This window comes from Monodelphis domestica, chromosome 4 (genome assembly GCF_027887165.1).
Source record: "Monodelphis domestica isolate mMonDom1 chromosome 4, mMonDom1.pri, whole genome shotgun sequence".
NCBI classification, from domain to species: domain Eukaryota; kingdom Metazoa; phylum Chordata; class Mammalia; order Didelphimorphia; family Didelphidae; genus Monodelphis; species Monodelphis domestica.
In genome coordinates this window covers 398,116,867-398,134,133 of record NC_077230.1, presented here as the reverse complement: position 1 = coordinate 398,134,133, position 17,267 = coordinate 398,116,867, and the positions used below count along the sequence as shown (strand labels likewise).

The window sequence follows — 17,267 nt, the reverse complement described above, 5'->3', positions numbered from 1 at the left end:
TACCACCTTCCATCTAGCATAGTGGCCAATATGATAGTAAAAGAAAATAATAAATGTTGGAGGGGATGTGGCAAAATTGGGACACTAATGCATTGCTGGTGGTGTTGTGAAATGATCCAACCATTCTGGAAGGCAATTTTGAATTAAGCCCAAAGGGCTTTAAAAGAATGCATATTCTACCACTACTGGGTTTGTGTCCCAAAGTTTTAAAAAAAACTTGGAAAGGCTCTGTTTGAACAAAAAATATTTATAGTTGTGCTTTTCATGGTGGCAAAAAAATTGGAAAATAAGGGAATGTCCTTTGAGGAATGGCTGAACAAGTTATGGTATATGGTGGTGATGGACTGCTATCGTGCTATAAAGAATGATGAACTGCTTGATTTCTGTAAGAACTGGAAAGACCTACATGAACTGATGCGCAGTGAAATAAGCAGCACTAGAATATTATACACAGTAACTGAAACATTGTGGGACAATCAAATGTAATTGATTTTGCTACTAAAAGCAGCACAATGATCCAGGACAATTCTGAGGGACTCAGAGTTTTTCCCCTAATTAAAATGTAAGAATGCTATCCACATCTAGAGAAAGAACTATGGGGAGTAGTAATCCAAAAGAAAACACATGATTTATCACTTGTTTATATGGGTGTAGGATTTGGGGTTTTGATTTTAGAAGATTATTACAAAAATGAATAATATAAAAATAGGATTTGAGTGATAATATATGTATAACCCAGTGAAATTGGGGTTTCAGCTAAAGGAATGGGGAGGGAAGAAGTAAGGGGGATAAGAAGAATCATGTAACCATGGGAAATTTAAAAAATAATAAAATAATTTTTAAAAATTGTATCTTCATGTAAAAAAATAAATATAGCCACTAAAAAGAAAGAAGATATATCATTGTTGTTCATCCTTTGTTTTTGAAAAGGAATGACATCAGCATCATTGGAGGGAATATCCAAATAGATGTCATCCCAGATCCACTTAAATATTTATAATTGCATTGCATATATTTAATATTTATTTATCTGGGTATATTGTACTATTTCTCCCCAACAGAATGCAAATGCCTTGAGGGCAAAAGCTTTACTGTTCTTGTGGTTATATCTCCAGTGCCTAGCATAGTTGATGCTCCATAAATTGAACTGAATGTACAGAGCTTTCTGTTCACTGATTTTCCCAACAACCCTGTAAGACAGGTTTTGCAGGACTCTCAGCATATTTTACAGATAAGAGCCCAAAGTTCAGTGAGATTAAGACAAAGTCTTGGTAAAAGTAGATCTCTGCAACCTTCTGAAAGAAGAGGATAGTATGGCAGGTACAAAGTAAGGTCCCTGCTTGGGAGTTGATGGGGCTGAGAGAAGGGGAATTCTGACATTAGAGGTAGGATAAAGCATATTCCAATCTAATCCTGTTTGATCATCCCTTAATAAGTGCCAGCCATTGTTATAGGTGCTGGGGATAGAAAAAGTCTCTTTCCTCAAAGAGTTCTCATTCTATGGCGAGATACATGAATACAGATAAGTTCAATACATGATAGTTTGAGGATTCAAAACGCTAAGGAGATCAAGAGAGGTATCCGATTCAGATTCAGCCTATGTAAGGTATCTATCAGTGGTATAGGGCTGAGTCCTAGCTATATCATTTCAGAATCATTTTTCAGGACTTGCTCTTAAAAGGGACAGAGAAGAGTCTGCCTCAGTGGAGAAGGTAGCTAAGTGGTACAATGGATAGAGCACTAGCCATGGAGTCAGGGGAGGCCTAAGTTCAAACCTAGCTTCACATACTTACTAGCAGTGTGACCCTGAGCACATCACTTACCTGCAGTTTGCTTCAGGTTCTCAAACTGTAAACTGGGGATAATAACAGCATCTACTTTCTGGGATCGTCATGGAGATCAAATGAGATAATATTTGTAAAGCACTGGCACAGAATAGGTGCTTAATTCCCTTCTCCTATCTTTGTTCTTTTGACTTGAATGACCTCTGTTCACTGAACGTGGATTCAGATAACTCCTAGGAAAATGAGTTTAGCAATTTTATTGAAGCTGAGATAAGCTGAAGCTATTACTGAAGTGGCACTTTGGGTACATCTGTTACCTATTGTTTCTTTCCTCTAGTTATTTTTAACCCTTCCAGCTTAGAATCAATACTGTGTATTGGCTCCAAGGCAGAAGAATCGTAAGGGCTAGGCAGTGGGGGTCAAGTGACTTGCCCAGGGTCACACAGTTAGAAAGTATCTGAAGCCAGCTTTGAACCCAGGACTTCCCATACCTGGGACTGGCTCTTAATCCACTGAGCCACTAACCTGCCCCTTCAGTAAATTTTGAAAGGAAAACCAAGTTAAGAAAATCACATCTGAAGGAAAAAGAGAGAGGCACCAATACTCCTCCCTTCCTCAGCCCAACAGCATCCAACATGCAAGACTGCTATATTAGCAAACTCATGTGAAAGTCTTTAGTACCAGGCAACTTATAGCTCTGAGAGCTGGCCATGGGCTCTTTGAGGCATTGCTTGAGAGTCATGTATAAATCGAAAGGAATGAATAGACCTTTTAGCAGCAAACATTAAAGTCACAATCCTAGTCATCGTCTCCACTGGGTACCCTCTCTTCTCCCCTAGCACTTGTTTCAGGTCTTGACTGTGGGTTAGAACAAGATTCTCTGGACCTTCCTTCCATCTGGACTTTTTCTACACCAAATGCCCTACTAGAGTGGGCAGAGTTCCTAAGAAGCCTCATTTAGTCTGTTTTATTTATATATATAAAACTAGATCTTTCCCTCCAAAAAGCATAGGATAGTCATAGTCCTGGAGAATCTCAATATTTTAAAAGGATGTGGATAAGCAGAGTACAAAAACTACACAGGACATACTCATAAGTGTATGTAACATGCCACTAACAATCTGACAATTAGTACATCAGTTTACTTCTTCCCACCTCAGTTTTTACATATGTAAAATGAGAATAATACAGCCTTCATTGATTTTAGTTATGCAAAAGCCTTTTAACCTTATGTGGTCTCTACTGCACAAAATAAAGTTAGCCAATGGGGGATAAAATGACTTGCCCAGAGTCACCCAAGCTAGAAAGTGTCTGAAGGTAGATTTGTTCATGTGGTTTTAATGGCAGAACTTTAAGTGCTTAATCATTGCTTTCTCACTTCAACAGAAACAGAAAGAGTAAACAGAAGAAAGAAAGAACTCAGCCATTTTAGTTTGTGTGGCTATTTACAGAGATTTAACACATGAAAGTCAATTTGGCTGGGTCCAACTCAAAACAGCACACCTAGGAAAACAGCTAGTTTTAAATCCCTACCTTCCTTTCCTCAATTCCTGGTTGAAAACTGAAAACTATTGGCCTTTTTGAATGGTCCAAAATAGAAAATGGAGCTGAAAACCCAAGAGAGCAGATTTCCATTGTTTTCAAAGCACAGACATGTCACACAGGCTAGTAATTATCATTATAATCACTTCCAGATTTGGGACCTTAGGAAAATAGATCCAAAAGGCAGTGATTATATAGGCTATGTAAAGCTAGCATTCCCTAGGGCTAATGAGATTTCTTTTCCCAGTTCTGGATTTTTATTTTCTCTCTTATGTTTGTACGATTGTTCTTCTTTGGCCTTTTGCTGCTTTCTTTTGACAAGATGAAAGTTGATGAAAGGATGAGGTAGGTCTGATGCTCCAGGACTATATGAGAATACCCAATGGCTGGAAAGGCATTCCATGAACCAGGCCTTCATAGATACCACCAATTAATTAATCATCAAGAATTTACTAAGCATTTCTTGTGTTCCAAGCATTGGACTATCTGCTTGAGATACGAAGACAAAAATGGAACAGTCCCTGCCCTCAAAGAGCTTATATTCTTTGGGGGAAAACATATGTACATATGTAAAGGCCATAAAAAATATATACAAAGTAGTTAGGGAAGAAAGGCACTAGTAACTGGGGAAAACAAGGAAGACTTTCTATAGAAAATGGTGCTTGAGCTGAGCCTTGAGAGAAGTAAGGGATTCTAGATCAGTCATTTCCAATCAATCTCCTCTCAGTGACATAGGTCAATTGATTAAAATCAATAAGTATCCCTAAAGATAGGTTTTTCTTTGCCAGGGAAGATGGAAGGTTTTCCATGATTAGAGGTCTTCATGAAGAGGCTAGATGACCATAAGCTCTGAATTTTATAGAGAAGATTCTTGGGTTAGATATCAGCTAGGCTGAACTAGATGACCACTGAAAGAAATTTCTTCTGAGATTTTGTGAGTGATTTTTTTTAACTTCTCCAAAGTTATAAAGCAGGAGAACTGGGACTAGGCCTTAGGTCTCCTGACTTTGTGTCCAAAGCTCTTTCCAAAATGCTCATCTTCTAAATAGCTTCATGAGATAGAATTCAGGTCTCCAGGGCAAGGCTAAATCATTCTGCTAAACCAAACAGGCAAATCGACTCCAAATAGGCAAAGAAGAGAAATTCAACTTACTGAAACAGAAATTCAGACCTGAAACTTGGTGCAGTGAATATAAAAAGAATTCAGTTATCTCCATTTAACAGAGGAGTTAACTGAGGCATTAAGAGATTTAAAAGACTTGCCTAAGTTCTATATCCCTTTAATGCATTATGTCTTTAAAGTTTCTCCTAGTTCTAACATCCTATTTTCTCTAAATTTCTTTAAAATTAATTCTCAGTTTTGACCAGAAGGCCCCCTGGCTTGAGTTTAGGGAACAACAGAAGCTGCCTGAGAAACTACATATTTTCCACAAGTCTGAACTGCTGGAGATCTAACAAAATTCTCTTTGTTCTGCCTAAACAAAAGAAAGGGGGAGAGAAAAAAGCTCCTCTCGGATCTAACATCATTTTTCTAAGATTCTATATTCTAAGGTCACTCCAGCTCTAACATCTGTTACTTGCAAGGCAGGAATGATTATATCTGATACTCTACCAAATAAACTATGGGACTTAAGAGGTAGTTTACAGGTCTTCCCCTTGCCAATGTTATAGATGCTTCAAAATGAGGATTTCACAGCTGTCTCCACACTGAGAACTAGAAGTCCCTTTAAAATCCAAACTCTTTGATATTAGGAGGATAGGTGAAATTAATGTTAATGGGTTGTTCTACAAGTCTAGTCTGCAGAACAAAGTATATCCAGGACTCGTAGTGCTGACAAGATATTGAGAGAACAGTGTTCTAATTTCTTCCCCCTCCCAAAAAAAACCCTTACCTTCCATCTTGGAATCAAAATTGAGTTCTGGTTCCAAGGCAGAAGAGTGGTAAGGGCTAAGCAATTTGCATTATGACTTGCTTAGGGTCACACAACTAGGAAGTGTTTGAAAACAGATATGAATCTAGGACCTATCTCCAGGCCTGGTTCTCTATCCACTGAACCACATAGCTACCCCTCTAATTCTTTAGAGAAATTAATTTCTTAATTAGAAAATTTCAGTCTCTAAGAACTAGAAGGATCATCTGACACAAAATGTCAAAGCTGAGAAAAATGGAACCTTGTTACAGAATGTTTGAGTTGAAAAGGACCTTAGAATATAGAATGGCAGAGCTGGGAAGGCCCTTTAGAGAATATCAGTTATTAGGTTCCTTAAAACAAAGGATTTTAGAGTTGCAAGGGCTGAACAGAGACTAGTAAGAACCAGAAAATACTTGAATGTTAGTACTAGAAAAGACCTCAAAAAAATTAGGGCTAGAAGGAACCTTAGGGACCATCTAGTCCAACTTCAATATTATCATTTAACATACATTAAGCACCTATGTGTGCAACTACCGGAAAGTCACTTAACCCTTGTTGCCTCCGTTTCCTCATCTGTCCTGATGACCTGAAAAAGGAAATGGCAAACCATTCCAGGATATTTGCCAAAAAAACCCCAAATGAAGTAACAGAGTAGAACACGACTAAACAACCACTGAAAAACATGTCATACACTATGCTAGATCTTGGGAATATGAAGACAAAAATTTGATAGCCCTTGTCTTTAAGATTTTTACATTTCATCAGAGATGTGTAAATATAAAAACACGTACAAAATAAATGGGATTGGGAGGCACTGGTACTAGCAGCTTGGGTGTGAGGGTAGGAGGGCAGAACATACAAGTACATTGTGCTAGGAACTGATGACAGGAAATTTAAAATTGAGTAGTGGTTGGTGGAGGGTGTAAAAGATATGCAAAATAAATGGAAAGATGTAACAAGTATTCCATGTGTGTTTATGTGTGCATATAAATTTTTTATACTATGTATATAATATAGGTACATACACCTGTATGTCAAAAGAGAGTTTCAATAAGGGACAGAGCACTATTGGGCATAAATGGGTACTCATGGAAGGCTTCAAGGATGAGGTGGTATCAGAGCCATCTTGAAATTTCCTCAATCAAAACTCTAAAAGGAAGGGAATTCAATGAGCAGAGATGGTGATAGTTCTCAAAATGGGAAAGCACATGGGAACATATATTAAAGAACTGGAAGAAATTTTGGATGTCACTTAATCCAACTCCCTCATTTTCTGGATGAGAAAACTGAAGTCTAGAGTTGAATTGACTTGCCAATGGTCAGTTTATGAGTAGCTGAACCAGGATTCAAATGCAAGTCATCCAGTTTCAAATCTAGTCTTTCCACTGCATTATGCTTTGTGCATAATGAGGAATGGCAAATTTATGGATTTAGGTTTAGCTAGAACCAAGCATGAAGAAGAAGACTAGAAGCAGTTAGGAGACTCCTGCCCTAGTCTAAGTGAGGGATGATAAAGGTTTGAATTAGGATAGAAATAATGCTAATGGAACTTGGAGACTAGAAAGGGTAAATGAATATGTAGCCCTGCTTCACCTGACCCAGAAGCCTAACTATGATTCGGAAGAGGTCTGGCCCACTTAGAAATGAATCAGGACTAGTTTAACCACTTGTTGGAGGGTGTTTTTTACATACTACTTAGGACAGTAAAGGAAGTGATAAGCCCATGAAACAAGTGCTGTCCATACACAAAACATGACACTATATATGTTTTAAAGTTGTTTATTTAAAAACAAAACAAAAAAGCTTTGGTATTTGAAAACTCAACAATCATCAGTCACTAGAAAGCCCAATAATTTCCCTCCCATGCCCATCCCCAAACAGCCTGAAAATATAAAAACACACACATCTCCACAGGCTAAGAAACAGCACTTCCAATTTAACCCAGTAATGTTACATCTTCCAGTTCAGGCTGTGTGTACCCTCCTGCCCATGTGGAGATTCCCTCTGACTGGGCCCTGAATGAACCACACCCGAAACACACAGTTGAGCTCCCCAATGGCCAATCAGCTCCAAAATCATTTCAGTGATTTGCTGTCTAAAGTAGAGGCTGAAACCATTCAAAAATCCCAAGCAAAAATAAATTAAAAGTTCATTCAAGGTAGAAGACATTAAATTAGGAAAAAGGAGTTTTTCTAGCTGAGATTTCCAAAAAGGAGAAAGGGGGTGATGAAGGGGGTGGGTGGACACAGGAAGGAGGTCTCTTCCTTGAAGAGAAAAAAGGGGGAAAGTTGAAGGAGTAAGGTCAATTTCAAGTAATTTCCAAATAGGTTCACTTTATTAAGGTGGAAGTTTACAAAAAGTCAACATGGCCTCTCTCCCTCCCTCATTCCCAAAGTGACACTCATTCATTCCAGAGTAAAACTCCTCAACAGCCACAAACACTTCCGAGTCACTGGTTTCCCCCAACAAGGCACAATAGGGTTGTTGCTTTCAAAAGGTCCCTTGTTCGAAGCAGCAGGACTTTTCGGGTGCTGGGTGTCTTGTGCAAATGGAGGCTGAAAGCGGTACTGTTAACTCACTCAGACACTGGGATCTTCCTGTTCAATTAATAAAACAAGGTGTTACTGTTTGCCACCACTCCTGCTCACAGCTACACAACTCCTAAGAAAGGCAGATTACTGATCATAACTCTGAGCAGCATCCAACCCTGGCTCAGATTCAATCTTACCAATAACTACCAGCCTAGGAGAGCAATGCCAGAGGCAGAGGGCAGAGAGATATAGAAAGCCAGTAATTAAGCCCAGTGGTTTAAGGCAGGGGCATTCAGCAGGAGCTGAGCTGGCTTGGTTCTTCCCCAGGAAGAATTCAGAAGTCAAGGGAAAAATCCCTAGGAAAAGCTTGAGCTTGCAGCTCTGGAGTTGAGGGATATGAGTGGGAGCAAAGGCAGTTTGGAAAGCTCACCAGCCAGCAGAGGTGGTGGTGGTGAAGAACAGCCCTTGGTTTTATAAGAGCTGCTGACCCCACACAAAGTACACTGAGCACCTGCTAGGACAAATGGAGGAGGTTATGTGCATAATCTTTTTCAATCTGGGTTCTTACCATAAGAGACAGAGACTAATTTCCAAGTGACTGGAATCACCTCTCCCATTTTCTTCAGAAATGGAGCTATTTTTTCCTCCACCCTCATGCTTGGGTTGGTCATCAATTCACTCTTTTTAGAGGCTACAAAGCTGCTTTCCCTTTTTCCAGCACCATTAATCAAAGGCTACCAATCTAGGCACCCCCCCACCCCAAGCCTACCCCTTTATTACTAGGGGAACAAGTTTTGTATTGCACCTTGATCCAAAATAACAGCTAATTCCGTAGCTCATTTTCCCTTCCAGACTACTTTTCTCCTTTGCTACGAAGATCAAATTTGAGGGCAAAAGAAAGGAAATGATTTGTACCTCAGGCCCCATCAATGACATTCAATCTTCAGTACATTAATCCCATAGGCCCATCCCAGCCCTTTTGTGACCCAAGTACAAAACTGTTTCAAAAGGGCCTTGTAATCATTATAGAGTAGATTTTTTAAAAATGGCACCCCACTACCACTTCCAGGGAAAGAGGGCCATTTAATGGGATAGCCATCAGGGAACAGTGGAGGAGCTTAATTCACTGAGCAGTCCACACCACGACAGGCCCTGATGCTCAGTCAAGGACTAACCCTGACAGGCAGCAAGGGAGGTGCCACTATCTGATCATGGCTGGCTGGGTGTTGGTGCCACCATCAAGTAAAAAGCAAATGAAGTTTCTGGGAAGCCAGAAGACTCCAAGGTCCACTGCTATTCTAATTAACAAGCACCTATGAGCTGGACTGTCATATCTTTGCCCTTCCCATGGGCTCTTTAGAACCCTTTTTGGTCTGCAGCAAGTGAGAAAGCAATCACTTCTGTCTCCTTTAGTATTCCTTGTATAGGAAGCACATGGGCTGAAGGAACAGAATTGAAGAAAGGAGGCACCGTCACTCTTCAGAATATGCCCCACCCTCAGAGCCAGGACCATCCTGGGCACAGAATACAAGCCAGGAGACTTGGGCTCCCCAAAAGCCCAAAGAGTAGCTAGAGGTGGCAGCTTTATACCTTACTCCTGAAGAGCGACTTGGCTCCGGGCCCACAGTATTCATTGTAGATGAGTTTGAACAGAAAGAGGTGGAACAGTGTGATGAGTGAGGCCACACTGAACCAGAAGAGGAAGGGTAGGCCGGGGTACTGTTTGGCCATGTGATCCTCATGGGCCAGAATTGCTTTCAGGTGCAGGGTATGCCTCAGGTCTTGCAAGTGCAACAGATCTGTGGAGATGTAGAGGAGGGGCGTGATGGGCTGGGTCACCATGACAGGGAAAGTGTGGCCTTGGGACTCTGAGGTCAGCTCCACAGGCTCATTCAGGCACCCAGCCTCACAGGCATAGATCTTGGTGGGTGGGCTATGGGGCTTCACTGACACATGCAGGAATGGCTTCCCCTCTCCATCCACAAGGACAGCCAAGTTGATATGATCATTCTTATAGTGGATCCCATGTAAGATGTAGCTGTTGTGGAGCACACCAGGATCTGCCTGGAACTGAAGGTGGTTTTCTGTAAACTGCAGACCTCCAAAACTGAGCACCATTCCTTGCATAATCCCAGGGGCCCCCACTTTCACCAGTCCCTTGCACCCCCGTTTTTGGAGTGTTAATTTCCACACATCAGAGAGCTGCAGGATCTGGAGAACGCTGGACAATCTTCCTGGCCAAAGGTTCTCTGCATGCATGGTTGCATGACCGCTAAAGCAATGGTCTTCATAACTCAGAGTTGACTCCATTTGGTCTCGTTCCCACCGGCTCAGGGTGGGACTCAACAGAGGGGCTGGAGAGCAGGATAGCATGTAGTACAGTGTCAAGTTGACAGTCAGGCTAGATGGTGTGTGAGCATCATTGATCTTTTTCATTTCAACCCCTATAACAATAAAGACATGAGCTATGAATGGAGGGACAAGGAGGTGACTATTTGAGGATGAAAAAAATCTGTCATCACAATGAATACTGAATCTTAAAAAGTTGAAAGGAACCTCAAAGACTACCTAACTGGGTTTGTAGATAAGAATCTCCTCCATAATATCCACACTATCAAATGTCATTTAACCTCTACTTTGCTGCCTCCAGTGGTGGGGGGCCTGCTACCTTTCAAGTGCAGCCCCTTCCATTTCTGAACAATTGTAATTACTAGGAATTTTTTCTTTACATTGAACCTAAAACTTATCTGCTATTTCTCTCTACTCCTGGATGTGTCCTCTGGGTACTAAGTAGAGCAATCCCATCTATCACATAAGAGTTCTTTAAATACTTGAAAACAACTATCATTTCCTTTTTAAATCATCTCTTCTTCCCCCCCCAAAAACATTCCCCGTTCCTTCAGCTGATCCTAAGTGGCACTCATTCACCCCAGATGTCCTCCATCTTTTTCTTTATTTTAAATAATCCTCACCTTCCAACTTGGGCAGAAGTGGTAAAGGTAGGCAATGGGGGTTAAGTGACTTGACCAGTCACACAGCTAAGAAATGCTGGAAGCCATATTTGACCCTAGGGCCTCCCATCTCTAAGTCTGACTCTCAAACTACCCAGCCACACAGCTGTAGCCGCCCCACCCCCAGCTTTTTTCCAATGTCCTTCCTAAAATGCAATGTCCATAACCAAACAAAACCCTTCAGCTATCACCTTACCTTCCCTGGGTCTAAACACTGTGGTTTTCTGACTGCAGCCTAAGATCATATTCTGTGGGGGCTGTATTATAGGCTCATACTGAACTTGCAATCCTTTAAAACCCCCAGATTTTCTCTCAAGAACAGGAAACATTTAGCCATTTGCCCCTGGCCTAATCCAGCTATTCCTAGAAGTCATCCTTCCAGTTTTCCTCCAATATCAATACCAGAGTAAGTCCTCTGAAAACTGCTTCAAAGCAAATCTACAGTTCTTGCTATCCTGATTATAGCCCACAAAAAAAAAAAAAACAACCAGCATTCATTCCAAACTTTCTATTACACATAAAACTTCAAATGATGGGTTCCCTATACCACAACACCCTGTTCCCTTCAAGCTTTCAGAGTATCAAGTTCTATCTTAAAACAGCTAAATAAAGCAGACAACTTACAGGAGTTCTGTAGAATGAAGTAAAAACCATTCTTCCATCTATGACTTGCAATCACATCTTGTCAGTGAAATGGAAAAACCTTTTCCCATGTGGTGGCAGTAATCCAGGCTACCCAGGAATAAGGATCATAGTCCCTGCAGTAATGAGGGCAAAATCCTGATACTTAACCTAGAGAACTTTGAGAATCTAGACAGAACTTTGAGAATCCTACACTCTGTACAGTGGTCAAAAATTCTTAAAAATAAATTGCACGACTGGCTCCTGAGTTCCCCTGTTGGGTCCCTCAGCATGTTTTCACCCAGACATTCCTTACTCAGCTGCCAGTTCCCCCAATTGTTTGCTCCACTTTTTGCAACCACCAGCTTTCTAATGGGGAACTACATGAAGTCTCCCAAATTAAGAGTTCTTCCTGTTCTCCAAATTATGTTTACCAGATTCCCCCAAGGTGACCCCATATAATTACCTGAGGCAAAGAGCTGAGCCCAGAGCTGCTGGTGGTCCTGTAGGAGATCAGCCACAGGGATCTCCATCAACTCCAGAATCTCCTTGCGGGCCATGTCCTGGAGAGTCTTCAGCTCCTTTATCTCCTTAGCCCCCTTGGCCTTCAGGGCCCGCAGGTCCAAGGGCTCTGAGATGTAGACCACCCAAAGCACGGCCTCATCCAGCAGGGACTTAGGGGCCACCTGGAGCAGGTCCACCAGCTTCTTGGCGGCCACCACCACCAGGTTGACCTTGCCATTGGGCAACGGAGGCGAATGTCCCGAATGGAGCAAGAACTGGTGGTCGCCGGCCTTCTCCAGGGTGCTGGTGAAAGTCTTAAGGGGCGGCCTTGGTGTGGGGCCCACGGTCCAGAGTGCTGCTACACGTTCCGTGGGGTTGTGGATGTGGATGCGCTGCACATAGAGGTGGGGGCGCGCGCGGTGCGCCAGAAAGTCCTCTTGCAGCAGCACGCACTGGGACCCAGGCCCGGCCCCCGGCGCAGGCCCCCCGACTCCCGAAGCCCCTCCGGGCCCGGCCCCGGGCGGCGGCTCGGGCGGCTGCAGGCAGCGCACGCGGCGCACCAGACCCTGGCGCAGCAACAGCGCCGCGGCGCCTGCCTCCGCCTGAGCGCTCAGCGGCCGCAGCTGCACGAAGGGAGCCAGCTCCGGGGCCACGGGCGGCTGCCGTTCGCCGGGCGTCACCCACAGCCGGTTGCGGCTTACGTCCAAAGCCAGGAAGCCGTTGCCCACCAGGGCGGGCGGCGCGGAAGAGAAGGGGTCCGAGGGCGTGGCACTGTCAGGGGCCCGGGCGCTCAGCGGCACTGCCTCACCGCGCTCCTGCAGCGCCCGCCACGTGCGGGTGGCTGCCTCCACGCAGGCTTGCGACGCCGCGGCGCGGGGCTCACCGGGACCCGAGCTCCAGGGCAGCAGGTGCAGGCCCGGCCCAGTCCCGGAGCCCGTCCGCCTAGCCCGCCCGCCCACGTACCACGAGAGTAGCAGTACGAAGCCAAGCAGACCTAGCACGCGGCGGGCCCAGCTACTGGACAGCAGCCCCGGCAGCCCCTTGAGCCGCTGCTGCAGCCACATCGGGCCGCTGCCGGGCCGCTCCCGGCCAAGGCCACAGCCACTGCCACCGCCGGCGACGCCCGCAGCTTCCGCCCGCCGCACTGCGCAGCCGCCGGCGACGCCCACAGCTTCCGCTCGCTTCTCTGCGCAGGCTCTGCCGGAGCTTTCAGCTTCCGCTCGACGCTCTGCGCAGACGCCGACACCGCTTTTAGGGTCCGCTGGAAGCTCTGCGCAGTCGCCGACGCCCCCAGCTCTCCCGAGAGGGTCTCGCCCAGCCCCTGCCAGAAAGCACCGCTGGAGGGCGTTCTGAAGCCGAGCTTTTTGCGACGGGTTGGGAAGGCTTGAGGGCAAGGGTGGGAGAGAAAGGGGGATGGTACATGGATTGGGGAAGAGGGAGGAAGGGGAGGGGCTACAGAAAAGAAAGGAAATATAAGAGCCAGACAGGAGGGATGGAGGAGCCGAAAAGGAGGGGAGGAGTCAGAGGATGGAGGGAGAAGCTAGCTAGGGAAAAGGGAGGGACTAGAACTGGGGACCCACAGGGGAGGAAGGCGGGGCTAGAGAGGAGAGAAGGGTTGAGGAGGATGGAGGAGAGGGATAAACTTTGAGGGAAGGGAGAGAAAGGCGAGAGAAGAAAGAAAAGAAGAGCCAGGTAGGAAATGGAGTAAGAATAGAGAGGAAGATCCAGAGAACAAGGAGTGCAGAGTTGGAGAAAATGAGAAGTTTAATGGAAGAGTAATTTTGCAATTCAACAGTAGAAATAGACGTGGAAGAACATGCAGTTCAGTCCCTTTCTGAAGAGGAATCACTTCTATATCTAGACTATTAGAAAACCTCCTTTAAAAAAAGGAAAGAAGAAAATAAAATTAACAGTATCATAGATGAAAAGGGAGAACTCACCTCCAATGAAGAGGAAATTAAGGCAATCATTAAAAACTATTTTTCCTAATTATATGGCAATAAACATGCCAATCTAGGTGATATGGATGAATATTTACAAAAATATAAATTGCCTAGATTAACAGAAGAAGAAATAGAATTCTTAAATAATCCCAAATCAGAAAAAGAAATCCAACAGGCCATCAAAGAACTCCCTAAGAAAAAAATCCCCAGGGCCTGATGGATTCACAAGTGAATTCTATCAAATATTCAAAGAACAACTAATTCCAATACTATACAAACTATTTGACAGAATAAGCAAAGAGGGAGTTCTACCAAATTCCTTTTATGACACAAATATGGTACTGATTCCAAAGCCAGGCAGGTTAAAAACAAAGAAAGAAAACTACCGACCAATCTCCTTAATGAACATAGATGCAAAAATCTTAAATAGGATACTAGCAAAAAGACTCCAGCAAGTGATCAGAAGGGTCATTCACCATGATCAAGTAGGATTTATACCAGGGATGCAGGGCTGGTTCAATATCAGGAAAACCATGCACATAATTGACCATGCCAACAAGCAAACCAACAAAAATCACATGATTATCTCAATAGACACAGAAAAAGCCTTTGACAAAATATAACACTCATTCCTATTAAAAACACTAGAAAGCATAGGAATAGAAGGGTCTTTCCTAAAAATAATAAACAGCATCTATCTAAAACCATCAGCCAACATCATCTGCAATGGGGATAAACTAGATGCATTCCCAATAAGATCAGGAGTGAAACAAGGATGCCCATTATCACCTTTATTATTTAACATTGTACTAGAAACACTAGCAGTAGCAATTAGAGAAGAACAAGAAATTGAAGGTATTAAAATTGGCAATGAAGAGATCAAGCTATCACTCTTTGCAGATGATATGATGGTATACTTAAAGAATCCTAAAGAATCAACTAAAAAACTAGTGGAAATAATCAACAACTTTAGCAAAGTTTCAGGATACAAAATAAACCCACATAAGTCATCAGCATTTCTATTTATCTCCAACACATCTTAGCAGCAGGAATTAGAAAGAGAAATCCCATTCAAAATCACCCTAGACAATATAAAATACTTAGGAATCTATCTGCTGAGACAAACAGGAACTATATGAACACAACTACAAAACACTTTCCACACAACTAAAACTAGATCTGAGCAATTGGAAGAACATTAACTGCTCATGGGTAGGATGAGCTAACTTAATCAAAATGACCATCCTACCCAAACTTATCTATCTATTTAATGCCATACTTTGAACTTCCAAAAAACTTTTTTACTGAATTAGAAAAAACCATAACAAAGTTTATTTGGAAGAACAAAAGATCAAGGATATCCAGGGAAATAATGAAAAAAAAACACAAAGGAAGGTGGCCTTACAGTACCAGATCTCAAACTATACTATAAAGCAGTGGTCATCAAAACAATTTGGTACTGGCTAAGAGACAGAAGGGAGGATCAATGGAATAGACTTGGGGTAAGTGACCTTAGCAAGACAGTCTATGACAAGCCCAAAGATCCCAGCTTTGGGGACAAAAATCCACTATTTGATAAAACTGCTGGAAAAATTAGAAGACATCATGGGAGAGATTAAGCTTGGATCAACACCTCACACCCTACACCAAGATAAACTCAGAATGGGTGAATGACTTGAACATAAAGAAGGAAACTATAAGTAAATTATGTGAACACAGACTAGTATACATGTCAGATCTTTGGGAAGGGAAAGGTTTTAAAACCAAACAAGACTTAGAAAGAGTCACAAAATGTAAAATAAATAATTTTTACTACATCAAATTAAAAAGGTTTTGTACAAACAAAACCAATGTAACCAAAATCAGAAGGGAAATAACAAACTGGGAAACAATCTTCATAACAAAAACCTCTGATAAAGGTCTAATTACTCAAATTTATAAAGAGCTAAATCAATTGTACAAAAAATCAAGCCATTCTCCAATTGATAAATGGGCAAGGGACATGAATAGGCAATTTTCAGTCAAAGAAATCAAAACCATTAATAAGCACATGAAAAAGTGTTCTAAATCTCTTATAATCAGAGAGATGCAAATCAAAACAACTCAGGCATCACCTCACACCTTGCAGATTGGCTAACATGACAGCAAAGGAAAGTAATGAATGCTGGAGGGGGTGTGGCAAAGTGGGGACATTAATTCATTGCTGGTGGAGTTGTGAATTGATCCAACCATTCTGGAATGCAATTTGGAACTATGCCCAAAGGGCGATAAAAGACTGTCTGCCCTTTGATCCAGCCATAGCATTGCTGGGTTTGTACCCCAAAGAGATAAGAAGAAAAAATACACGTATAAGAATATTCATAGCTGCTTTCTTTGTGGTGGCAAAAAATTGGAAAATGAGGGGATGCCCTTCACTTGGGGAATGGCTGAATAAATTGTGGTACATATTGGTGATGGGATACTATTATGCTAAAAGGAATAATAAAGTGGAGGAATTCCATGGAGACTGGAACAACGCCCAGGAAGTGATGCAGAGTGAAAAGAGCAGAGCCAGGAGAACATTGTACACAGAGACTGATACACTGTGGTACAATCAAACGTAATGGACTTCTCCATTAGTGGCAATGCAGTGATCCTGAACAACCCGGAGGGATGTATGAGAAAGAACACTATCCACATTCATAGGAAAAACTGTGGGAGTAAAAACACCAAAGAAAAAACAACTGCTTGATCACATGGGTCGAGAGGGATATGATTGGGGATGTAGACTCTGAATGAACATCCTAGTACAAATACCAACAATATGGAAATGGATTCTGATCATGTAATACCCAATGGAATTGTGCTTCGGCTGGGGGGAGGGAGGGGAGGGAGGAATAGAAAATGATTTTTGTAACCAGGGAATAATGTTCGAAATTGACCAAAAAAAAAAAACATTTTTGTTATAAATAAAATTATGAATAAAAAAAAGAAGAAAACCTCCAGTTTGGGGAAGCTCCCTGCCTTGAGAGATGGACCAGTGTACCTCTGAATAGTTCCAGTTGTTAGGAATATTTCCCTTATATAAGGCACTACCAACTTCCCTCCCTCCCCCCCACCTCTTACCTCACCTCACTCTCATTGCTCTTGGATCTGCCCTCTAAGCCCATGCAGAATGGGGCTATTTCCTCTCCCATCTGATAGCTATTACAATACTTGAAGTGAAGTTCCTTTTCTGCAGGATAGACACCCCTAATTTCTTCAATTACTCCTGGTATATCTTCTTTTTTCAATTCCCTAATCATCATTGTCAACCTTTATTTTTTTTTTTGTATCCCCATCTCTTATCCCAATGCCTGACACAGCAGTTACTTGATAAATGTGAATTGATTGACCTTTCTTTGAATTGTCTCCACTTTGTCAATATATCCCCTAAAAT

General features: G+C 42.5%; 1 protein-coding gene across 1 annotated transcript; it reads right to left on the bottom strand.

The window, feature by feature from the left end:
* Positions 1–7,552: 7,552 nt before the first annotated feature.
* KIAA2013 (KIAA2013 ortholog) lies at positions 7,553–13,806 on the bottom strand. Its single transcript, XM_001371344.5, has 3 exons — positions 11,869–13,806; positions 9,361–10,214; positions 7,553–7,836 (listed from the first exon to the last, which is right to left on the bottom strand). Exons 1-3 carry the CDS (start codon positions 12,968–12,970, stop codon positions 7,819–7,821), a joined length of 1,974 nt encoding a protein of 657 aa, XP_001371381.1. The 5' UTR covers positions 12,971–13,806; the 3' UTR covers positions 7,553–7,818.
* Between the last annotated feature and the right edge of the window lie 3,461 nt (positions 13,807–17,267).